We start from the raw sequence: 24,140 nt of genomic DNA, 5'->3' as shown, positions 1-24,140 counted from the left end.
AGGTACCTACCCATTATAATCACTCAACGAAATGATACATCGACACAAAACAATTCATTTTTTTCATTTAACATTTTATTCATTTAATTAATACAAATACAATTTGGTATAAGGTACAGGTAAAAGGATATATAGTAGGTATACTACAGGTACCTATAAGTGTATATAAATATATACTTAAAATTAACACTATAGTAACAATAAACTATATCAATATTGTATAGGTAATAGTTTAATACTTTAATTTATAATAATATGATTTTAAAAACGAAATAATTAACAAACACGTACGTCGTATATTATTATATAATGTTATATTAGATAGGTAGGTATCAGAAAGTGCGTGGAAATAATAAACGATCAAAACAATATCTACATATTTGATTGTCACAGTGTACCGTCTTGATTAAATCATTCCTATACGAAATACATAGTTTTTCACGATCACGTCATAAAGGTACATATTTAAAATAATAAAATATATTTCCATATATATGTGTACATTGATAATGTGACGATTTTAATCGTCACGATTAAATAATAATAATATTATAACAATTAAATAAATAAATTAAACAAATAAATAAATATAATAATAGTTATTAATCATAACCACATAATACAAAACAGGTACGTAATATTATAATACCTAAGTATAATAACAAATAAATAATAATATTAGGTAATATAACTAATAGGCACAAAATACGAGTGACCGCCTGTCTTGCGAAATCAAAACGGTACCTAGCATAATACTTTACCTACCTATATTATACAATTATTTGCCTATATTATAATATTATTATATACATTGTCTATACCATACTGACCACTCGTGTGATGTGAATAAAAACCATAACGTGCCCAATATGTAGGTAGGTAAGTTATGCTAGTTGTAACATGATACCATTCTTACGTATAAATTCTACTCATTGATAAATAATATTTATGTCTAATGAGAAGTGATGCAACACCGCGTTGCAATCGTATATTATAATCATAATAGCAGTGTGTGATGTACCTATAATTTATATACATGATAATAATTAATAAATACAGGTAGGAGGTACCTACAGACTTAAAACACGTTTTGTTTCACGATATCATTATTATTCATACATTTTACATACCTATTATATTTAATGTGCGCGATAAATAAAAATATATTATCAATTCGCGCAATGTGCAGTGAACTTTGTGGCAAGTGCCTACCGAATCTATATACCTAATAATATAATAATATCGTAAAATTAAATTAATAACGCCTATATATACATATAGATTATAGGGGTTTAAGGTCTTTTATCGCTTTGATTTGATAAACACGATGAACCCATAGTTATTGTTTCGAAACTTTAAAAATCCTGGACGGCAGATATTATGGGTACCAATCAATATTATGATGCATATGTTATGTAGGTACTTATGCGATGTATAATAATGTATTTGATTATATAATATTATAAGACGTCAATGGAAATTGAAGAAAATATATAATACATATTATGCATTAATTTAAAGTGTGCTTGAATAGTCTAAAAGTCGAATTTTAATATCATTGCACGCCTAGGTATATCAAACATCAGTTGTGAATTGTGTGCAACGCGTTAATAATAACAATAATAACTATTCGGTAAACTTATCAAACTTAAAATTGCCCGCGACATCCGTACGAAACAAATATATTATAATTATTTATTACATAGCAATTACAAATTATTATTATGAGTAGTTGGGCGGTACACTGATAAAGGGATCAATAAAATAAATATATTCTACGTAGTTTTCATTATTAAAAAACCTTATTGAGTTTTTTAAAATATTTAAATGATATTATATAAACATAAATACATAATATTCCAATTACATAATAATAATACATTTTTTTTCCGTTTTGTATCGACAGAACTTTACGCTACAATTCGTTTAATTTAAATTGGAGAATTAATTTATACATGCGTTCAACTTAACACGTCATACTAATAACACACTCAGATGGGTACGTAAATATTGTACAAACAAATTAAATTCGAATAGAAAAAGTATAATCAACACACAGCCTAAACACGGGTAATACTACTATATTATAAGTAAAAAATAAAGGAACTAATTCTCATTAATTGAATCAAATTTGTAGGCGACTATACACAGATAGTTAATAATAATAAATTAATAATATATTATATACGCGTACCTATTAAGTAGATACGTAATACAGCGATTAAGAAGTTGAAACAATAATCAATAAAAATAATATATATCATATGTTATGATATAGTAAATATTATCTATATTATTATATTAACGAGTATAATGACTATGCCTTTGTATACCAGTATAATACCTATTGTAGTGTAGGTTCATGAGTAGGACAATGACGTACCTATATTATTAGTTACTATAATATAGGTATATTGTATGTATGTACGTTGATTTGTATACAGCTAAACTTTTCGTGTTTAAGGTTTTGTATTTCATTTACGACATTATACCTGATAATCAAATAAATACAGTAAACGCGTTACATTTTGTAAGTATATTTTCTATAGGTATCGTTGGAAAAATAATTATTACATTATATACCATACCGATATGGCTCGGGCATTAAGGATTACCTAAACAGGCTAAACAGCTCGCAAAAAGTCACTCCATTGTGTACGATATTATTATGATTTCAGTTTTTAAAGTAGGTACTCAATAGTGTTATACCGTTCAAATATAACGAACAAGTAATTAAAACCAATACAATTCATTTAGATTAAAAAACGTGTGAAAATAAAAAAATAATTGTTGGTGAGGGATTAACTTTATATTGTTACGGGTTCAGCTTCACAATAGCACTTAATACAATTGTACCCAAATAATTAATTAGACTAAATAAAACATTTAATGATTGCCGAGAAAATTACGTATATAGGCGTATCACTATGGCTAGGTGGTATGGTAATTATTACGACCCCGGAACAAATTTAATCTGCATAATTCTGCGGTTACAAAAAATGTATTTCGTCGTGTGTCTAGTCCCTTACAGTTTAGTAGTGTGTAAGTATTAGGCACAGTTTACAAGGTTTAAAGTTTCCAGAAAACACGTTTAATGTATATAATAAATAGTGAAATATATAAATTTAATGAATGAATACTTACATAATACTTAAATAAGTTGAATAAAATATGGACAGGTGTCTAAAAATAAATTATATATAAAAATAATAGTAATACGATTAAAATGATTTATGATTGTTAGATATTGTTTTGAATTTAAAAAACCGATTTATTCGATATGGTTAACTAAGAATTTTCATAAATTATTTAATGAAATTAAAAAAGCAATGCATTTTCGGAATGTCGTGTAAATGGTTCATTCTATGGGCTCAGTATAATGTAATAAAATCAATTTGGACCCTGTTTAAATGTACTTAAGTACTTATAACTAAAGGATATATAATTTGAAAAATCTATGACTAGTTTATTTATCAAAATTTTACTAGGTACAGGTACAAGATAAAAACACCTCTCGGCTCTCCGACAGTCACATCATTTTCAATTAAAACGCCGGTTGTCGTTTGCGCATCACTATTGTTATTTTTGACCTTTTTTGTAAGACAGTTGCGCATCGTTCGATTTTTGGGTTATACATCGTTTGCGCACCGATCGTTTAAAAGGTCGTACATCATTTGCGCATCAATATTATTTAACAATAGAACTGAAAAAAAAGGTGTATACCCAAAAGCGTTTAGCTTTTCTCAAACTATATGTATATTTGTATTATAATTATAACTATGACTGTAATATTCCTAATTGAACTGAACAAAATTTAGTTGAATTAATTTTTACTCAAACTACCTATATGTTATATTATACATATTTTTTACTATAACAATGCCCATGTAATGTACCTAATTAAACTGAATATTACATTTTTAACTACAAAATAATTTGCAAATTGTTGAGCTTTTTATAAATTTGGTCAACATTTAACTTTAAATGCTTATTGAACAAAAACTTGTGCCTATGAATATTAAATTATTCATTATCTATATAATATTATATGTGTGTACAATTGTTTTTATACCCTTCTATTGTTTAAAATTTTGATGCGCATATGATGTACGATAATTTGGTGCAGGTAAACAGACGATGCGCAAATGATAATCTGTCGCCGATGCGCAAACGATGTACGATATTTTGGCACAGGTAAACAGACGATGCGCAAACGATATACAGCCAATTAAAATTACAACTACATTATTTTTATCCCTAGTGAAATGAAATATATGTACCAATCTATATAAGAGGTTCCCAATAACTTTTCACGGTAGGTATGACCCACCCATTTTGGAAAATGTTCAAATGTTGACGATCCACAACCTATACTCCATAGGTACCTACTAAGGATATTTTCATTGATAATTGTTATTTGGTGATGACATTTATTCTAACAGCGTCTTCGTGACACGTCACTGGTACACTTGTAATCGTCGTGAATAATGATCAATGATAATGGAATCAAAAGAAATCAATGGAAATTATCAATGATAAAACTTAATTCGAACATCAATGTAAGATTATTTCAGTTGGGTACACGGAAAATACTCAATCATAGTAGGTATGTCTTTTCTTTTGTATATTTATATAGGTATTTTACAGAAATCTAATATTAAATATTTTATATTATACAAGTGGGTATATAAATATTCCAAAACATAATGTGACCCACCAAAAATATAATCGCGGCCCAAAGTGGTCCACGACCCAGTTTGGAAACCTCTAATCTATAAGCTTATAATTTATTATTATAAGTCATTTTTTTTCTTTTGATATAAGTTAGTTGTGACAAGTATAAATGGAATAATATGGAACATGGAATAATATTCCAATGTATGTATTTTCAATTTAAGTGTATTTTTTATATGCATTTTGTAAATTGATATATAACCACCATCTATTTACCCATTGATTTAATATACCTATCTAGGTGTATAAATTAGCGAATAACAATATGTTAAAATAATATCCATTTAAATAATGTGAACTAGAATGGTATGCACTTATCATAACAGATGTATTTATAACTGAGTACCTAAAGGTCCTAAAGAATATAATTTCTAATACAAGACAACAATAATATGAAAGAGGATTGGATATATATCTATAACTGTCGTGGATAAATGATATATTATAAGACATTTAAAACTTTAATTCTGTAAGCAACTTTAAAAAATAAATTAAGTTATGTTTTCACAAAAAATAATTATAAAGAATTTTTTAGTACTTTTTAGTAGGGAATTTTTGGTTTAAACATTTCTGACACAAATTATAATATTATAAGTATTTAAAATTAAATTAAAAATATACCTTGCAGTATAAAAAATATTAATTACTAAGAAAATAATAAGAACAAACATATGTTAGCCTTACCTAACACTTAAAAATAAGTAATATTATCATTGAATATTAAAATAGTTATAAATACATTACAAATATATTAAACTGAACACAATTATCTAATTTATATTTAAAAGATCCTAAATAAGGATATAGTCTGGAGTATAGGTACCATTAACCAATGAAACATTTGAAGCAACCTGATTCATAATTAATATTGAAAATAAAATAAAATTCCCAATTAACTAATTAAACTCAAAGCAGGTTTAAATAAATCAGATCATACAATTTTAAAATAAAACACTAATCAACAACAATTTAATGAAAATAAATAACATTTATTAGCAAGCAGGGGCGTATTTAGAAATCTTATAAGGAGGGCCCCGCACACACCAAAAATTCATATTATATGTAGTTATAATTTATAACTCATATTTTCCATCACAAAATAATTTTATAACGTATAACCAAATAACCAAAATACATTGTTTGAATGTTAAAACAATAAATAAAAACAATGAATATCAGAAAATAATATTTACCGAATTATCAGATGACAGCTTGATAAGCATTTAACTATAAAATCAAGGAAAAATTAAACTTCAATACCTAAACCTAAAATGTTTAAGAATTTGGGCAAAAACGTTTATACTCTATTCCAAATATCTGGAAAAACTGCGCAGCCTCTGAATGGTGTAGTAGCCACCCGCACCAACCACAGCCAATGAGACTGCACATGCACAAACCGCGAAGCGTTTCCGTCGGGATTTTTTCCAGACTTATTTGGAATAGAGTGTACCTATTATGGTTTAGGTAAATAGTTACTACATATTAGTGTGTTGGATATAAGATAAGATACAGATAATACATTTAACTATTCAAATTTGTACGTAGTAGAAATTATCTAAATAATTCAATGCACATTTTGTACCTATCTCAAATATTATTTGGTATTATTTAAATTAATTATTATATTTGGATAGTGTAAACATAAGCCTAAAAATGTTAACTAGCTAGAAACTCAAATTAACACAATTTTGACCCATTGTGATATATCCACGTAAAATGATAGGCTATATGTTATAGATGAAGTATAAACTTTTCCATTTAAATAAATTAAATTTTTTTTACTAAAAATTAAAATCAAATAATAAACTGTTTATATAAAAAGTATATAGGCATACTTGAACGGAAATCTCAGATTAAATATTTTGAATAGTAAATATTATTATCATAATCCAATAATATCTATAAATAATGTTTACCTATTTCTTGATTTAAACAGTAGTCTCCTTTAAGTGAACGAAGTTCTTGTCATCGGGAAGTTTAGAATCAAACAATGTCCTTTCCCAAACATTTACTTCTGTAAAACCTTTTAAAATCATAAAAATCAAACAGTTTAACATACTGAAAAACAAAAACAGTTCATTTGTGCTCAGTGCGTCCACTATTTATTAAGTGTTTTATGGTATATCAACATTTTCTATAATTTAAAAATACAAAATCAACTAAAAATAATCAAAGTGCAATACAAACAAATAATTAATAGTTCAATACAAAATGTGTGCACAAAAAAAAAATTGAAATATGCTAATATAGTATACCAACAAATAATTAACAAAATCATAAAAAAAGAATACAAATTATAATTAATATGAAGAAGCTGGTAGAATATGTATAAATATATAACTAGGTGATGAATAGTTTATTTATTTATACTAGTTGCATATATATTTTATGCTTAGTACAAGTCATAAAAATCAAAAAAATATAATTGATTATAATTATATTGAATTGTATCAAATATTTCTCTAAATTCTAGATTATCTGCATAAATACTAGCTTTCAATACAAAATGTTTGGTAATTTAAATTAATCATTCCTTTAAGTTTTTTGAACCAGAAAAGTATAGAATGTTTGTATTGTAAAATCACAAGTTAAACATTTAGAAGAATATGCTTTTTATCTTTGTATATATTTTTATATAGGAGTAAAAATTGAAGCTTTCCCTGGACTTATGAACACTCTCGTATTAATATATCATGAAAAAGGATATATAGTTTTTGGTACTTATTTTTATAAATTATGATAAAAAATGTTGATATTATTTTTTTGAATGCCTAGATATTGTTTCCAAATAATTTGAATAAAAGTCAATTTATAAAAATAAATATTTATCAGTAAATAATTAACAAGTAATTAATATTTATGTGAATTCTCGGTATGGTTTTATACAAGTTCTTAGAAAACTAAAAGTTCATCAATTTACAATTTTTATCATTAGTATCCTTGTTTTTATTTATATAACGTATAATTGATGTTCAAAATACTCATACAAAATATATAGGTTGCAACTTTTAATTTTTTTAATTGAAACTCTTTATTCCTCTTTACACACACCAGTGAATTGTTAAGACAAATATTGCAAGTTTATATTATTGTTTATAGAACAAAATATTTGTTATGGTTAGATTAGTTCTAAACATCTAGGACAGTTCTGAGCATCACGTAGAACATACATACATATGAAGTTATAGAAATAACATCAAATTAATTTTAAAAACTATGTTAATGTAGGTTTGTATTACAATTTATTGAAATATAATATTTTGATGAAATCATATAACTATTTGTCTTTGATCTACGCCACTCAATAATAAATACAAACTGCACTGGCCAATACAAAAAAAGTGATAAAATATCCTAAGTTAATGACTACATTTCTACAAGCTCAGTATACATATAAGCGCACACACATACACACATATTTAAATTAATTATAATTGTTTTTAATAGGAACACATCCGAGTAGAAATTATGTATCACATTATATTAAGTTAGGTATAACATATAATATTATATATTAATTTTTGATTAAGCCATTACCTATGTAATATAATAATTATATTATTTAAGAAACACCCAGTCTAGAGTTCATAACAAAGTGAAAAATTAAAAAAGTGTAGAACACCATTTTATTTTAAACTTGACCTATTATGGGCAACAAAGAAATTAATAAATATTCAGCAAAATTAATTATCCTAGTAAACATTGAAGCTAATTTTATTGTCAGATAACTAACTTTCAAGATAAAGATTATTAATTCATCATGATGCATGCAGGTTTTTCATAAAAACCATGCGCGTGGATTAATTTTTTAACCCATTATAATTTTTATGTACCGGCTCAGTGTTCAATAATCAAACAAGTTTTTCTTATAAAGTATAAATATAATAAAAGTCAATTTAAGTTTTTAATGCATTATTCAATAATTTTTTTTTTTTTTAAATAAGCCAAATCATTATCTACATGCTATTATTATAATATTGGAAAACTAATAATTCATACTCAAGAAATCGATTTTACAATTACAGTAGAACCTCGATTATCCGAACCTCCGTTATACGAACCCTCTATTATCCAAACATTCTGTTATCCGAATATGAAAACTCATATCCGGCCGGTTTATCGAATTTATCAAAACTATCGTTATTGGTTTATTATTAGTACAGGTTATGTATGTATTTTACGTGTAAATAAAATAAATGTAATATATTTCTTATAATGTATGATAATGTTTCTGATAATGATATGTATGTATGTAAGTAATTCTAATAAAATATTAATAACAATAATAAATATTTAATTATAAAAATAATAAATAATTAATACTTATGTAGTTCTAATTTTTTTTTTAAATTTCCAATATTCGAACTTTTGCGTATCCGAACTAGGTGCGGTCCCAATTAGTTCGGATAATCGAGGTTCTACTGTAGTATGAAAACGGCTGGAATATTTTTGTTCCACGTGCGTGGTAACAGGTTAAACAGTCACATATTATAATTTTTGATTTCAGTGATGTGCTAGTTATAAATTGTAATTAATGATATAATTATACACAAACACAAACAATGGAATATCTGAATATAATACCCTTTTCATTTTATACTATTTAGACATAAGAAATTATTATTATGATTGATTTTTTTTTTTAGTGATTTTATTTTCTTTTGTTTTTCAATTTATACCCAACTAAATTATATTTTATTAGTCATAGCAGATTACTATTTTGCCATTTTTAATTGTCTCTGTATCGTAGATATAAACAACACAGTCCTGCTACGTTTTTGCACAAGTCATACTATGATAAAAATATATAATCATTTTTTTTATGTACATATATAATATCAAGTAATAGTTAGGTATAATAATTCTATAGGTTATCTCCAATTATTTTAAAAATAATTAAGGTCAAGTATGGCCAGATAATTTAATTATATAATACGACAAGAAGTTGTCGGATCTCTACGGGCTATCTTTGTTTCTGTTAATGGTCGTTTCTCGCAAAATTTTTTAAACGCAAAAGAAGAACACCATTTAAATTTGTTTGTTTCTACTTGATCAGATTGATTGTCAAAATTAATAGGACAATTATCGGCATTAGTGAGGGTTTTGTTCGAATTAGAATTGCATTTGTTTTTCTTGTCATCACAATTATTAGTTTCATCATCGGCAATTTCCTCAAACCAATCTTCGTCCGATGAACTATGGTGACTTTGATACCTTTGTAAAGGCATATTATTGAAACTAGGAATTGACTTGAGCCTCATACGTCTATTATGCTTCCAAGCTTTTTGCATGATCGTCGGAAATTTCCATTTGTGTGTTTTGCAAATACAATTAGATACGGGAAATATACTTTTATGTGTCCCATGTTTGTCAGATATTTTTTTACGCAAAATTCCACAAGCGAACGGCTTATGTGTTTTGCAATGACTTTCCGTATAATTTTGTTTTATAGATACAATGTCAAGTTCACTATCATCTGTGGATGTAGATGGTGCTGGAGGGATTTTAACTTCACCTAATACAGTATTATCTGGTATAATTGTATCTACTACTGGAATACAAAATTCGTTTGAATCTACACATAAATGATCACCCAATAAAGCATGCAGTGGATTTTGGGTTTCAGGAGGCACACGGTTAAGCTTACAAGCACAATCCACTCTGTCCACTATACCTGCATTGTTCATAATGTCACATTTCAAGTATACAGGCTGGAAAAACACAATAATTCGTAATTTTTAAAAGTATTTTATATTATATAAACATATAAAAAAAAGTAGCAAGTAAAATACCTGTAATATAAATAATATTATTAGTAATAATAATATGAAAATAATATCTAGTGAGCTATGATTAAATGTTTTTAATTGCAGTAATGCAGTCAATAACTCCCTCAATTAGAATCTAAAATATTTATAATGAAAAAGGTTAAGTGGATGTAATACCAACAATGTGTCTTACAAACATAGAGCATAGAAAATTTGTATTCAGCACAACCAATTTTGTTTTAATAGCTTTAAAATTAGAGTGAATCAAACTTGAAGGTAAGAACATTATTTGTGTTTGTACGTCAGTGTTTTATATTCATTTTTAAATTACATGAGCATCTTTAAATCGTAATATTTTACGTACTGTTTGTATAACCTTTGTAATAAATGAATAACATATATTCATAAATCTTAATAGTTAATAGAAATAAAAAAAAAATATGAATAATTTATATCTTATATGAATCTGAATATTTTTCAAAATTACTTAATTTCACTTGTGAAAATTTGGAACTTAAGAAATGTTGGTTTTTACAGTTACCAACATTATAAATCCTATTGAATAAAACAATAATTATATTTTTTTAAATAGATACCTTATGATCTCCCATGCATGTTTTCTTTCCAATAAGATCATATTCCACTTCACCAAAATTATCTTCTTCAAATGCCTGAAATGATAGGTTTAAAGATAGAAGACATGATGATATTTAATAAATTTAATTATTGATTTATTTATTTCATGTAATAACTTTGGTTGCAAGAAGACATTTTTAGGAGCAGTTGTGTTATTAGAGTTTTAGTACAATAAGAAATAATATAATAGTAAACACAATAATGGTAAATAATATAATATACTATATAGAACCCTAACATTTATTTAAATGTTGAAGCACTTCTTCAACGTAAAAAATGCATCTTGACTGATATGGGTACCATGAAAAATATATCGCAACAATATCACATACTTATTTATCAATTTAAATGTTAAAGAGTTATTTTCATAATGGTATATTATTATATACATATATAGTATAATGTATAAGGTAACAGTATAACCTATTAGCTAATAACTATGTTGTATAATAAAGATACTATGTTTAGAATTTAAAAATATATTATACTTACATTATACCGAGCATCATAAACTATACATTTTGAATATAATAGTTACCTTTTCATTTATTAGAAGTTTAGCACCAGTACTTAAAACCACTCTATCACACCAAGCTGGGCACCTGGTTTGCATATAGTTCATTCCTTCATGTTCATTTTCTTCAAATGGATAACTTGGTTGAAAATGTATAGGAAATTCAAATAATTGTTCTTCAAAAGATTTTAATTCATGATCAAAATCTTTTAACTGGAAACAAACAAAAATATATATTTAAAATAAAAACAAATAATTTAGAGTTTCGTGTAAGTCTTTAATTTAATATTATTTAACTAAAACTTAATAAAAGACAACAGACATAGTTAAAAATATACAGTTGGTTTTATACATAGATATATACGACAACTAGTTAGCCGTCTCCTTCTTGTCATCGAAGTCGGCTGCCATTTACAAAGCAGGCAATGGTTACAAAATAATATTATCATAGTATATATGTATAGATGAATATTATGTATATAAATAAATGTAAAATAAATATTGCCTGCTTTATAAATGGCCGCCGATTTCAATATTGGTCACAACTGTAGTATAAAGATGACTATCTAGTTGTTGTATATATCTATGGTTTTATATTAATTTAAAGCCTATCTTTTTTTTCCTATTTGAACCAAAATATGATAGGGATTACTTCCCCTCAAGCTTACAATAATATACTAAACAGTAACTGTTAACAGTTAGATTATTATTAATACAATATATGAATGTAATCATACTTCAAGTTGTGAAAAAAATAAATTACCCACGATCCACTTTTTGACATAAATGTATTTTGATGGTCCAGATGGCGAAATTCTTTTTTTCTTAAAGTAAAAATTACCTAAAAACATATAGAAGAAAATTATTGTAAAAATGTCATATATTTAAATTCACATTATATACTATTTACACATACATATTAATATGTAATACAATCATCAAGTTAACACTTACTTCTTTTGAATTGTCTGTATACTGAAAAACTAAGTTATCTTTATCAACATCATCTTTTACCATGTCCAACCCCTCAACTATTTTCTGTGAAATAAAATGTAATATTAAAATAGGCAATTTAAAATATATACGAGTTATCTATATTTCAATGAAGAATTTTACCATTATGACAGCTTTGGTATCCGTGCGAAAATTAAAATCTCCAAATAAAAAAAATGGAGCAAATCCAAAATCGTAGTTACGAAACCTTAAGTCATAACATTCATTAATAGTAATATAAAAATACTCATATATTAATAAATTATGTATTAAATAGTTAATCTGTGAATAAAACAAAATGTGGAAAGTAAGTAATTGCTCTGCTGCATAGTAGGAGTAATTTAATAATAAATCACTATACACAATAAAAAAAGGTTCTAAGCAAAGTCCAATTTTTTGGTAAACAAACAATTATTGAAGTGAAACTTCTTTAGGCCAGGTAGTGTAAGTCGGATCATGGGCTCGGCCGTTGCAACTAAAAAGCCTACTCGGGCTTCTTCATCTATCCGCGTCAGTGAATGATCCCAGGTCGGGGGCCAGCAGCGCTATTACGTAAAGAATCCCGTTAAATGTACCAATTTATTTTGTATAATGAAATTCCCTAAATTCATGTCACTTCCCAACAAGTTTCACTTCTATCGAGCGTAATCTGGCACAACACACACTTTCTTAATAATTATATAAATATTTTAATAAATGTTTGTATCCTTTTTTTTGATTAATTAAACCGGTAATTTTCTATTTTGACCTCCAAAAAGTACCAATTTGATCCAATTTTACAAAAAACCTCCATCAAAGTTAATGATCAGAGTATTTTTTCTACTATAAAAGTGTCTTTAGACAGAAAAATACAAAAAATTAAAAGCAAACATCATTGTAAAATCAATACATTTATCACTACGCATAGAGTTTAAGAATATCAATTTAATTATTTAAAAAGCGTTAATGTTTACATTTTGTTAGTGCCATTAATGGATGACTGCTCACATCAAAGCTTATCACAAAAATATTATGTATTCCTTATTATTGGTTCATTAATGTGATTAATTAATATTAAAATATAAATGTATCCTATCCTTATCGCATGTATTAATTGTGTTCCTTAAGTATAGATCGTATATTGAAAATACAAAAAAAAAACTATTTACTTTTATTTTACAATAAATTTCCTTACCGTTCTAAAGTGTATTCAAGTGCTTTTTGTCTCATGACAGAATAAACAGAAGAGTGCTGAAAATTAAAAAATAATTTCTAACTATGAGATGACAAAATATTTATCTATAAGATAAAAAATGTAAGCAAACTTTATCTTATGGCAGTCAATAGGGATTGGAGAATATTATTAATAAATACTGTTCAATATTTATAGTATTTTATACATAAAACGTTATCTATTTTATCTAATTGTTGTATTAGACAAATTACTGATTGAAATTTACATTCAATATATTATTAAAACTTAGCATAATTATAAATAGATTTAAAGCAAAATTAACTCACAGATTGCATCGCAGTAAAATTTGAAGCATCATGAAACAAATGAATATTTATGAGATCAAATACAGAACCATTTAGCTTCCATCTAGTTCTCAAAAAACCTTTACGTGACCATTTACACTAAAAATGAATGACAAATAATAATAGATTTAAAATAATTCTAATAACTATATTTTTTAACATAATACTTACCTCCGGAAAAAATTCTTGAGGAAATTTTGACTTTTCTTTTGTGGAAACATGTTCAATATTCCCAGAGTATATGGTTTTTTCAGTGACAGGTAAAAACTCTTGTTCTAAAGTTTTTCAACATTTTATAGTAAAAATAATGTTATTTGAATGAATTATCAATATAATATTTATTTTTCCATGATAATTTAACAGGAACATTTACTTACCATTAAAATCCCATAAAGATGCTTCTTTTATGGCTTCGTGTATAAAATAAAAGTTTCCTAAAGCCTGAAAAATAATAATAATAATAATATTGATATATAAATAAATAACAAATAGGTAGTAAGATAGAAAAATAAAAGTTAATGCACTTAAATTATATTGTAGATTTCATGTATAACTGTAATTATATAATATTTAATATATATATTATATATTTATTAAATAATATTTAAAATAACAATCAAAATAATGGATTAGAAAATTATAAATGTTTTAAATAGTAGTTATTTGATGAAAATTGTGTTCATGACGAAAATCTAGGCATATCAATCTAATATAAAATACATTTTTATGTTGAACAAAAAATTTTTTTGATACTCTTCACCCTACTCAAGCCTAATCCATCAAAAATGTCTTGATTTGACTAGGAAACAAGGTATACCTTAATACACGTGAAGTATATTTTAACACTTGAGAAAAAATTAGTTTACTTTAATGTAGTAATTTATTTGATGCGCCAAAAATCTTTAATGTTTTGAAATTAAAATGATATAGTAGTTAAGTTAAATTGATTTATTTATATTCAAAATAACGAATATTGAGTTTCATTCGAAAACCGAAAATAAAAATATACCGTAACAATTATATTTGGCTAGTTACTGTAAAATTTTCCGCAGACGTGAATTCTTCATCAAGAAATACTTGAGCTCTGTTGAAGATCCTTAACTCCTTGCTTGTCATCAATAAACTGCAATTAAATTTATTAATATTTTACAACAGATAACAGTATAGAATTTAAAAACTTTTAATATAAAAAGGAATACCCTAACAAGTTTCCTGTATAATCAATACAGTACCTCAAAATCTCAATTTCTGTTCAAATTTTGTAATTTATTTTTATCAGTTAAAGATCTATTGGATTTTGAAAATAATTAAAATTAATACAAGTAGATATTTTTTAACATAAACATAATAGTTTCATTACCATAATCATTAAATATTTATTTACATATGTCTTGAACAAATTTTAATAATTTTAGTCAATAATAATTTCAGCCATATTATCATTTTATTACTTTAATTACAAAAATTAATATTAAAAACTCATAAATTAGTGTATTAATTATAACTTTTATAATAATTATTAATTTATTATAATTGATGGAGCAAATGTAAAAAAGTAGTGTTGCTAAATACAAAATTATGTATAATAGAAAATAATCTGTTCACTATATTATATTATGTTGACACACAATTAAGCATTGTATAAATGAAAAGGTATAGACATTTAATTGTTATTTCATACTAAAAAGTTTCAGTTTTTAGTAAAAACCATGATTCAAAACTTAAAATTAAGTTTTATTATACAAAATTATTTAAATTATTTAAATTATTTTGAATTATAAACCATAAAACATTTATGCTAATGAAGTAATTGCAAACAAAAATAAATTTACATAAATTATGATTAATAATTAGAAGTCATCAAATGATTTTTCTAGTTAAAGTAAGTATAATACTATAGTCTACAATATTGATTATACGTGTACAAGGAAATTTTTTTTGCTTATAACACATGAAAGTTAATACTTAATTTGATAAAAAAGAATAGGGTATTGTAAATTGTAAAACATCAAGGCATAAGAAACACTGAAATGACTGAGCTGTATAGTAAAATAACTAAGAAAATAAACCAAAAAATAGTATTGTTTCCAAAATAAAAATAAATAAAAATTATTTAATAAATAATTGTAGCATTTTAATTTTGAATTGTTAACTAATAAATCAAAACAAATCAATAAATAATTTATTAAATCATTAATTACCTAACAAAAAAATTGACGTGTTTCATGCTTTCTTCGTAATTTTTCCCACCAACCTCTTGACAATGCAAAGCTATAAAATATGGATCCAATCTGCTCACAGTCTAAAGTTTAAATCAATAAAAAATATATGAGTTATTCAGTCAATAGTAAGGAACTACCAATAACAATAATATAAGATTAGATATCTATTATGTATGTATTATATTTAAAAATATAATTAACTTAAAGACAAATATTTTAACTTACGTTTAAAAATTCTTCAGTCCATATTTTTAACATCACACTTGGCTAAAAATAACAAATTGGTATACATAGTTAAAAAGTTGAATTAGGTACAAATAAATATAGTGGATAATTTTTATGTTGTAAGTAAAAAATGGAGAAGAGTAGGTGAGAGAGAGTGAGGACGGTCTGCCAGTCAACATAACTAACTAACTAGGCTATTACTTATTAGTTATTACTTAGTATACATTTTTTTGAAAATATTTTTTTACATAGTTTCAATTCACTTATAAAACAACGTTTTTCTTAAAAAATTATATTTTTAAATATTTTTTATCTTTATATTTTTTAAGTTTTTTAATTTTTTGAATGACAACATTGGGTTTTAATTTTATATTCTAAAGCAGAATATTTTTCTTAGTATTTTGATACATGAAAATCGAATTTCGGGTGGGTAGTTTATGAGTTATAAATATTCAAAGTTTAGTGGAGTGGAGTGGTACGGGGTTACCTCGCGAAATGTTTGTCCACTTCTCCGCTCATCTAAACTTTGAATATTCATAATTACATAAGGTCAACTGTTAAGTATGTCAAAACATATGCTTGAAATTAAAAAGCAATTAATAAAATATTGACCTATTTTGAAATATTTATACTCATTGATATTCAACAAGGAATTTTAATAACTCAATGTCAGTAGTAAATTATTATTTGTAATACCTATAAATATAATAATATATTATATAACGCATTTTATTAATATAAATCATAAAATAGTATGGATACCTATTTATATCTATTTCTTAACACTATTTTGTTCGGTTAAATATTCAGTTTTATATTACCTACGATTGTTCTACTAGTATTCATAGTTTAAAATTTTAAATATTATGTAAAGATTACCTATTAATGGCACGAGTTTAATAAAATATTTATAGCACAACATAGTATGAAGGAACATATTATTTATTAGTACCTATATAGGTACAAAAAAAGCAGTACCTATCAATCTATTTTGTAATTTGTTTAATACGATTGCCAAAAATAGTAAATACACACGTCAATATACGTTATATAGGTAGTTTAGTGCTGTAAAACACTGTAGCAGCGGAAACGACCCTCAAAATCTTGAATTTTAATAGATAAATACGCTAAAACATATCGTATAGGACAGATATATTATAGGTATGAAGGTACTATATATTTTATTTATATAATTGTAACTCGTAGATACTTACTCTTATATTATTTTGTATGGTTGTAATAATGATTATTATTATTAGATATATACAACACAAAAGATAATTAATGCTAATTAGTATTATTAAAGCTAATTAATCCCCCCCCCCTTTCGAAATAAATTATACAGGAAACTATAGTAGACAGTAGGTCAACTTCAGTTAATTAAAATCAGGGAGTCAAAATGGGTTAAAATATTTTGGGTTTCGGATATTGTGTTCAAAACCGGGTAACATTTTTTTCGGATTTCGAGTTTCGTGTTCAAAACCGGGTGACAAACCGGGTTTAGAGCACGGGTGCAAAACCCGTTTTGACGCCCTGAATTAAATTGTAGTATTGTACATTATATTAAATCCAGCAATTCAGGAATCAGCATCACACGATTCCACATAATATACATTTTCATTTACACGATTCCGCACAAAACTCATTTGCAACGTTGCCGATTGTATTATAAAAATGATTTTAAACATAAAAATGGTTAATATTAATATTACATACAAGTCATATTATAACCTTCGACCATTTAAGATTATAACATTATTTTGGTTTTTCCCCAAATACTAGCTTATTTCCACCAGAATTGTGTGCAGAAAATCCTTCAATGAAGCCAAGGTAAAATTAATTTTTTTTAATAAAAATAAAAATAAATCATAATTAAAATAGTTACTTATACTTTTTACAGGACAACTAATGGTTCAGAAAGCTTTCATCACACATATAACGGCCAATTTTATCACCCTCACCCACATATTTATTTAGTTATAAAAGTATTGATGGAATTCAGTCGGAAATCGAAACTAAAATCAAATCAATTACTTTATGTAATGATCGGAAAATATTGTGAACGCGAAATAAAAATAACGCATGGAATTCACTATCAATGCATTTATGCATACAATAAGTATGAAACAAATCAAATGGATATCATTCAATTTTTATCACAAATTGGTCATCGATATCAAGGGAAAAAATTGTGATTGACTAGGTACTTAGGTATTTTAATTATTAAAGTTATATTTAACTAATTTGACTATTTTTGTATTATTTTATTTTTACTTCAACAATAAAGTATTTTTATTTAATATTTATGAACACAAATCAATCTTCAATATTATTCACGATAGAATTGAAATAAATTTTTCTAAAAAATGTATTTTTAATTATTAATTGTTTTATTTAATATTATTATAATAATAATAATATGAGCCACCTATAAGTCACTTGGGTTCATTAGAAGAGTTTCGAGTGAGTTTAAATTTACTAACTCACTCAAATCTCTCTATTGCGCTCTCTTTCGACCAATTCTTGAATAAGGTTCAGTGGTTTGGGTTCCACATTGTAGTGATTTGTGTCGTCAACTTGAAGGCGTCCAAAGGAAATTTCTCAATTATGCAAGTTACTCCTTAGAAATTCCTTGCCTTCCACATGATTATTCCCCTATCTTGTCTAAATTTAACCTATCCACATTAGCTGACCGTCGATTTTATCAAAACACTTCCTTCCTCACTAAACTTATTTCTTCGGATATCGACGCCCCAACTCTTCTCTCTCTCATTAATTTTAGAGTGCCTTCACGTTTTACTCGCAATTTTATTCCATTTCACGTCCCTCTCTGTTCAACTAATTACATGTCCAATCAACCTATTAATCGCATAATGGGAATAGCAAATGAGGACCCCCACTTCCTTAGCTTGTTAAGTTAATTTAGTTTATTCTTCTTATTTAATAGAAATGATATCTTTAATGATTTGTATATTGAGTATATTGTATATTACTATTTTATATGTACCCTTTTTGCCTGGGTGCAAGCCCGTTAAATATGTAAAAACAAATAAATAAATAATTATTTTTTTTTGGCAACGTCACGACAATTTTTAAGTGGAATTACGAATTCGGGTTAAATAAAAAAAATTTTTTGTATTACGAAAATGTGCGGAATCGTGTGCCGCCCATTAAATCCTATATGTGTCTCGTGCGGATGCAGTAAACGATCCTTTTTCACTTACAAAAGGACAAAATTAAGGAAAAACGGTTATTTTTACGCAAGAATGATTTTGATTTTTGGTGTAACTCAAAAACAAATTACATGACATTTTGACTGAATGTTTATATTAGCATTTTCTATACACCATAAAATTATCAAATATTAATAATTATTATTTTGAGGTGTTTACAGACAGTTTCAGTTTCCGAGTTTTTTGTTTTTTATTCTATAGAAATATCAATAAAATTGTATTTATTGGGTAAATATATATTGTTTTAAAGATGATAAAATATTTAAAATCCATAGTCAGTGGCGACGCCAAGGGGGCTCGAGACTTTTTAAGGTGGGTCCGGGCCCACCAGTGGCCCACCCCAAATATTAAATTTAATCATATTAGAACAATGTAATTAATAATTTTGTTGAAATTTCATGAACCACGGGTTTAGATTATTAACCAACCATGGTAAAGAAAATACAGGGAAAACATTATATTTTTAGATACTTTTGGAATATTGCCTGTCACTATTGTTTATATATATATATCAATATATCAAGTCAGCAATTTGGCCCTCCTTAAAAAATTTAAGCCTCAGCCTGGCCCACCTGGTACTGGTACTAAAATTCTGGCGCCACCACTGCCCATAGTCACAATTTTATTTTATAAGCATTTAAATTTTCTATTTAAATCTAGAATTTGAAAATGTAATACAATATTCATCATAAATTTGTCCATAAAAAAAAAAAAAAATGTCTACAAGAAAGTCGAATCAAATTTTTATGTGCATTTGAAGTTTATATTTTTACATTGGATATTCAAGCATATTCTTATGTAGCAATTTTCTTATTTTGTTGTAATTAAAAAACGAATAACTGTAGATACATGCAATTTTCACTGAATGTTTATATTCTCATTTTCTATACACCATATAATTTTTGAAAATATTTAATGTTATACATATATAAATTACTTTATTCACAATAATATCATCAAATATATAATATATAATATCATAGGCCGACTGTCCGTCTTCGCTCAGAATCGTTTTTCTTATACAATGATATTATAATTATATCATTGAGACATTGAATTCAAATTTAACACTATCCATTTCGGTGACCCACTTGTAACCTACTATACATAAGAGCGACACCCACTTGCCCACCTTTTTATAATATTAAACTGACAAATGTAAATGAAAATTCTTCTCTTATTTCGAATCATAATTTAAAAATTTAACTAGAAAATTTTAAATATTAGATAACAAAGGTATTAATTTTCGTATGACGCGGACGTACATCACCAATATCAATGATAGGAATTCGTCATGCCATATTACTGCATTAATTAATAAGTTATAATTATCAATAGATTATTTTTATAACATACTTTAATCAAGGTGATAACAAAACAACTTTTAAAAATTAATCAACGTCATACTAAACATGTTTTGTACATAAACAGAAGTGCGTTACATATTATTAATAACTCTTATAGAAGATAGACTAAGTCTCGTCATTTTTAGGTATAGTATTACACTATACCAGTGGTTTCCAAACTTTTTAAATTACGGCACACTGGGCTAATCATAAAAATATGTTGACTGTACATGTCCTACACATCACCATTTTGAAGATCGTCTTTTTTTATTCAATATTTTGAATAAATATTTATTTAATTTGGTTTTTACACCAAATATAACAACATTATTATTTATTTTTAATGAGAAATTTATGCTTGATGAATATTACAAATATTTTTGATTCTTGGACGAATAGTAACAGACATACCCGCATTTCATTTTCCACTGAAATTAGTTTTTCTCGTTTCTTATTTTTTTTTGTTCGTAGTGCTGAAAACTGTCCGCAAATAAGTGAAGTTGAAAACGGAAAGATAATAGTGTTGGTACTTGGTGCTTTTTTAGATATTTTTAAGAAATATATATTGATATAAGTATCCAGAACTTATTGTGGTTATACTAATTTCCGCAGCAGGTGAGTTGATTCCCGAGACCTACTTTATGTATTAGGTGATTTGATTCCCGGGTCATTATATGTCACGGTATACTGGTAATCTCCAGATACCAAAAGATACCAATTTTTAAAAACGATGTGTTATACATTTTTACCAAATAACTAAATTTTTTATTAATAATTTTGTACCTAATTACTAAATTTTTTAATAATAATTTTTTACCTACTAAATTTTTTTGCTAATAATTTTTTCATCAAAAAATTTAGTGATTTTCAAAACATGAAAAAATAAAGAGAACAACATTTTTGAGAAACTTGTCAGCCAACCTCCTCGTGGTATTTCTTGTGTTAGGCTAATAGGCTGAATATTTGACTAAATATTGAAAAATATATATAATTACCAGGGAATCAATTTGTACGTACCTCTTAATGACTCGGGAATCAACTCAACGGTATCAGTGTAGGTAAACAGGTACCCAGGAATCAACTCGTACGCAGCCCTAAATTCAACCGTAATGTTCGATCATTTTTAATTATACATTAATCTTCTTCAGCAAGTTTTAAATTAACCGGGACACCAATAGATACATTGAAAGGATCTCGAACCCAGTCGTAATGTTTATTATTATTACTCGGAAAATATATTTATTCATCTTTACTTCCAACAGCTTAATCGTTTTCTCGATTTGTTATATCTTCGAATATCACAGTTCAATACAGTCCGTGACATAGGAAGAAAAAAAAACTTTCCTAATTTTTCGCAGCACACCTAAAAATTGGTCGTGGCACACCCAGTTTGAAAACCATTATAACTATATACTATATTACTATAAATAATAGGTAGTATCAAACAATAACGGTATTTGGGTAATATTGAAAGGTTATAGCCCCATGAAATATAAAAAATGGAGTTTCAACTGGAAGTGGAATTAATTGATTGATTTTGAGGGAATAACTCGATATTCGAATGAACAATTCAATAACTCAACAGTCAATATATATATGAGGTACACAATAATTAAAAAAAAAGGCGGGTAAGTCGTGGATGTCGCTCTGCTGTACAGTAGGTTACAAGTGGGTTACTGTAATGGATGGAATTAAATTTGAATCCAATGATATTATATCATTGTATACGAAAAACGATTCTGAACGGAGATGATTTGTCAGTCTAGGATATATTATTTTTAAAGAAAAACTTATGGAGAACCTTGTACCAAATTTTAAAAACTTAGTTATAAAAGAAAAAATTTTTACGATTTTTCAACCACTAAATTACTTGCAAATTTTCGCAATTTTGACATATTTCGTATAAATTTGAACTTTAAATGCTTATAAATAAAAATTGTGACAATGTATTCCTTTTATTTTGCAACTGCTATTGTAAAAATATGTTAGGAGCCTTGTATTAAATTTCCAAATCTTAGAATTAAAAAGAAAAACTTTTATGAATTTCTGTCTAAGATAATTTGAACATTGCCGTAATTTTTACGTATTTAGTCAAAATTTGAACTTTAAATGCTTATAAAAAAAAAATCGTGACTATATATTTCTTTTATTTTTCAATTGCTATTGTAAAAATATATTATGAGCCTTGTATTAAATTTTGAAATCTTAGATATAAAAGGAAAATTTTTTATGAATTTCTAGCATAAAATAATTTACGAATTTTCGTGATTTTTACATAATATGTTGTCAAAATTTGAACTTTAAATGCTTATAAATAAATATTGTGACAATGTATTCCTTTTATTTTGCAACTGCTATTGTAAAAATATGTTAGGAGCCTTGTATTAAATTTCCAAATCTTAGAATTAAAAAGAAAAACTTTTATGAATTTCTGTTTAAGATTATTTGAACATTGCCGTAATTTTTACGTATTTAGTCAAAATTTGAACTTTAAATGCTTATAAAAAAAAATTGTGCCTATGTATTTTTATAATTTTTGAATGGGAGTTAGAACAACATATGTGGACCCTTCTATTAAATTTTCAAGTATTTTGTCCCAGCTAATTTTTTTTTATCAACATTTATAAAAAAAAAATCAAAAAAAATCGATTATTTCAATTGCCTATAAATAGATTAAAAATTAGTGAAATATTTTGAAAATAAAACTATATAAAGAAAATGTCAATTTAAACAACTGGTAAAATTTTCAAGTGTCTACGACTCATACTTTTTGAATAATAACAAATATCAAAAATCGTTTGAGGCTAAACCGTTATTTAATGCGGTTTTGTAAAAATTTAAATTTCAAACACTCCTAAAAATTTTTTGTCTTAGTCCGGTTGAGTTTTTTTTACAGATATTTAATAGAAAAGACTTATGGAGAACCTTGTACCAAATTTTAAAAGCTTAGT

The 24,140-nt window shown here is 25.8% G+C and overlaps 1 protein-coding gene and 1 long non-coding RNA gene across 8 annotated transcripts in view; one reads left to right on the top strand and one right to left on the bottom strand.

Moving 5' to 3' along the window:
* Positions 1-1,474: 1,474 nt before the first annotated feature.
* Positions 1,475-24,140, bottom strand: part of LOC100164713 (type I inositol 1,4,5-trisphosphate 5-phosphatase) — a 29,491-nt gene continuing 6,825 nt past the window's right edge. Inside the window, exons 2-17 of one of the 7 annotated variants that reach the window (XR_003839475.1) lie at positions 16,611-16,652; positions 16,365-16,465; positions 15,199-15,286; positions 14,541-14,604; positions 14,335-14,438; positions 14,146-14,262; positions 13,820-13,875; positions 12,769-12,853; positions 12,607-12,690; positions 12,416-12,493; positions 11,677-11,865; positions 11,099-11,173; positions 10,409-10,445; positions 6,651-6,757; positions 5,928-6,184; positions 1,475-3,183 (exon numbers count right to left, since the gene is read on the bottom strand). Coding sequence is in view for 5 of the 7 variants with exons in the window: in XM_008187115.3 (XP_008185337.1) it covers positions 9,660-10,445; positions 11,099-11,173; positions 11,677-11,865; positions 12,416-12,493; positions 12,607-12,690; positions 12,769-12,853; positions 13,820-13,875; positions 14,146-14,262; positions 14,335-14,438; positions 14,541-14,604; positions 15,199-15,286; positions 16,365-16,465; positions 16,611-16,652 (1,869 nt within the window). In the remaining 2 variants the exon portion in view is untranslated. Of the gene's footprint in view, positions 3,184-5,927; positions 6,185-6,650; positions 6,758-9,150; positions 10,446-11,098; positions 11,174-11,676; positions 11,866-12,415; positions 12,494-12,606; positions 12,691-12,768; positions 12,854-13,819; positions 13,876-14,145; positions 14,263-14,334; positions 14,439-14,540; positions 14,605-15,198; positions 15,287-16,364; positions 16,466-16,610; positions 16,653-24,140 lie in introns of those variants that run through there. The other 6 variants (XR_003839476.1, XM_016806289.2, XM_008187117.3 and 3 more) reach the window with 6 other exon arrangements.
* On the top strand, positions 2,416-10,314 carry LOC115034087. Its single transcript, XR_003839477.1, has 3 exons — positions 2,416-2,530; positions 4,443-4,606; positions 10,187-10,314. It is a non-coding gene; the product is annotated as an uncharacterized LOC115034087 (long non-coding RNA).

The sequence above is a fragment of the Acyrthosiphon pisum genome, chromosome A2 (genome assembly GCF_005508785.2).
Source record: "Acyrthosiphon pisum isolate AL4f chromosome A2, pea_aphid_22Mar2018_4r6ur, whole genome shotgun sequence".
In the NCBI taxonomy this organism is placed as follows: domain Eukaryota; kingdom Metazoa; phylum Arthropoda; class Insecta; order Hemiptera; family Aphididae; genus Acyrthosiphon; species Acyrthosiphon pisum.
The sequence above is the reverse complement of the archived record's forward strand: the minus strand, read 5'-3'. Positions and strand labels throughout refer to the sequence as shown.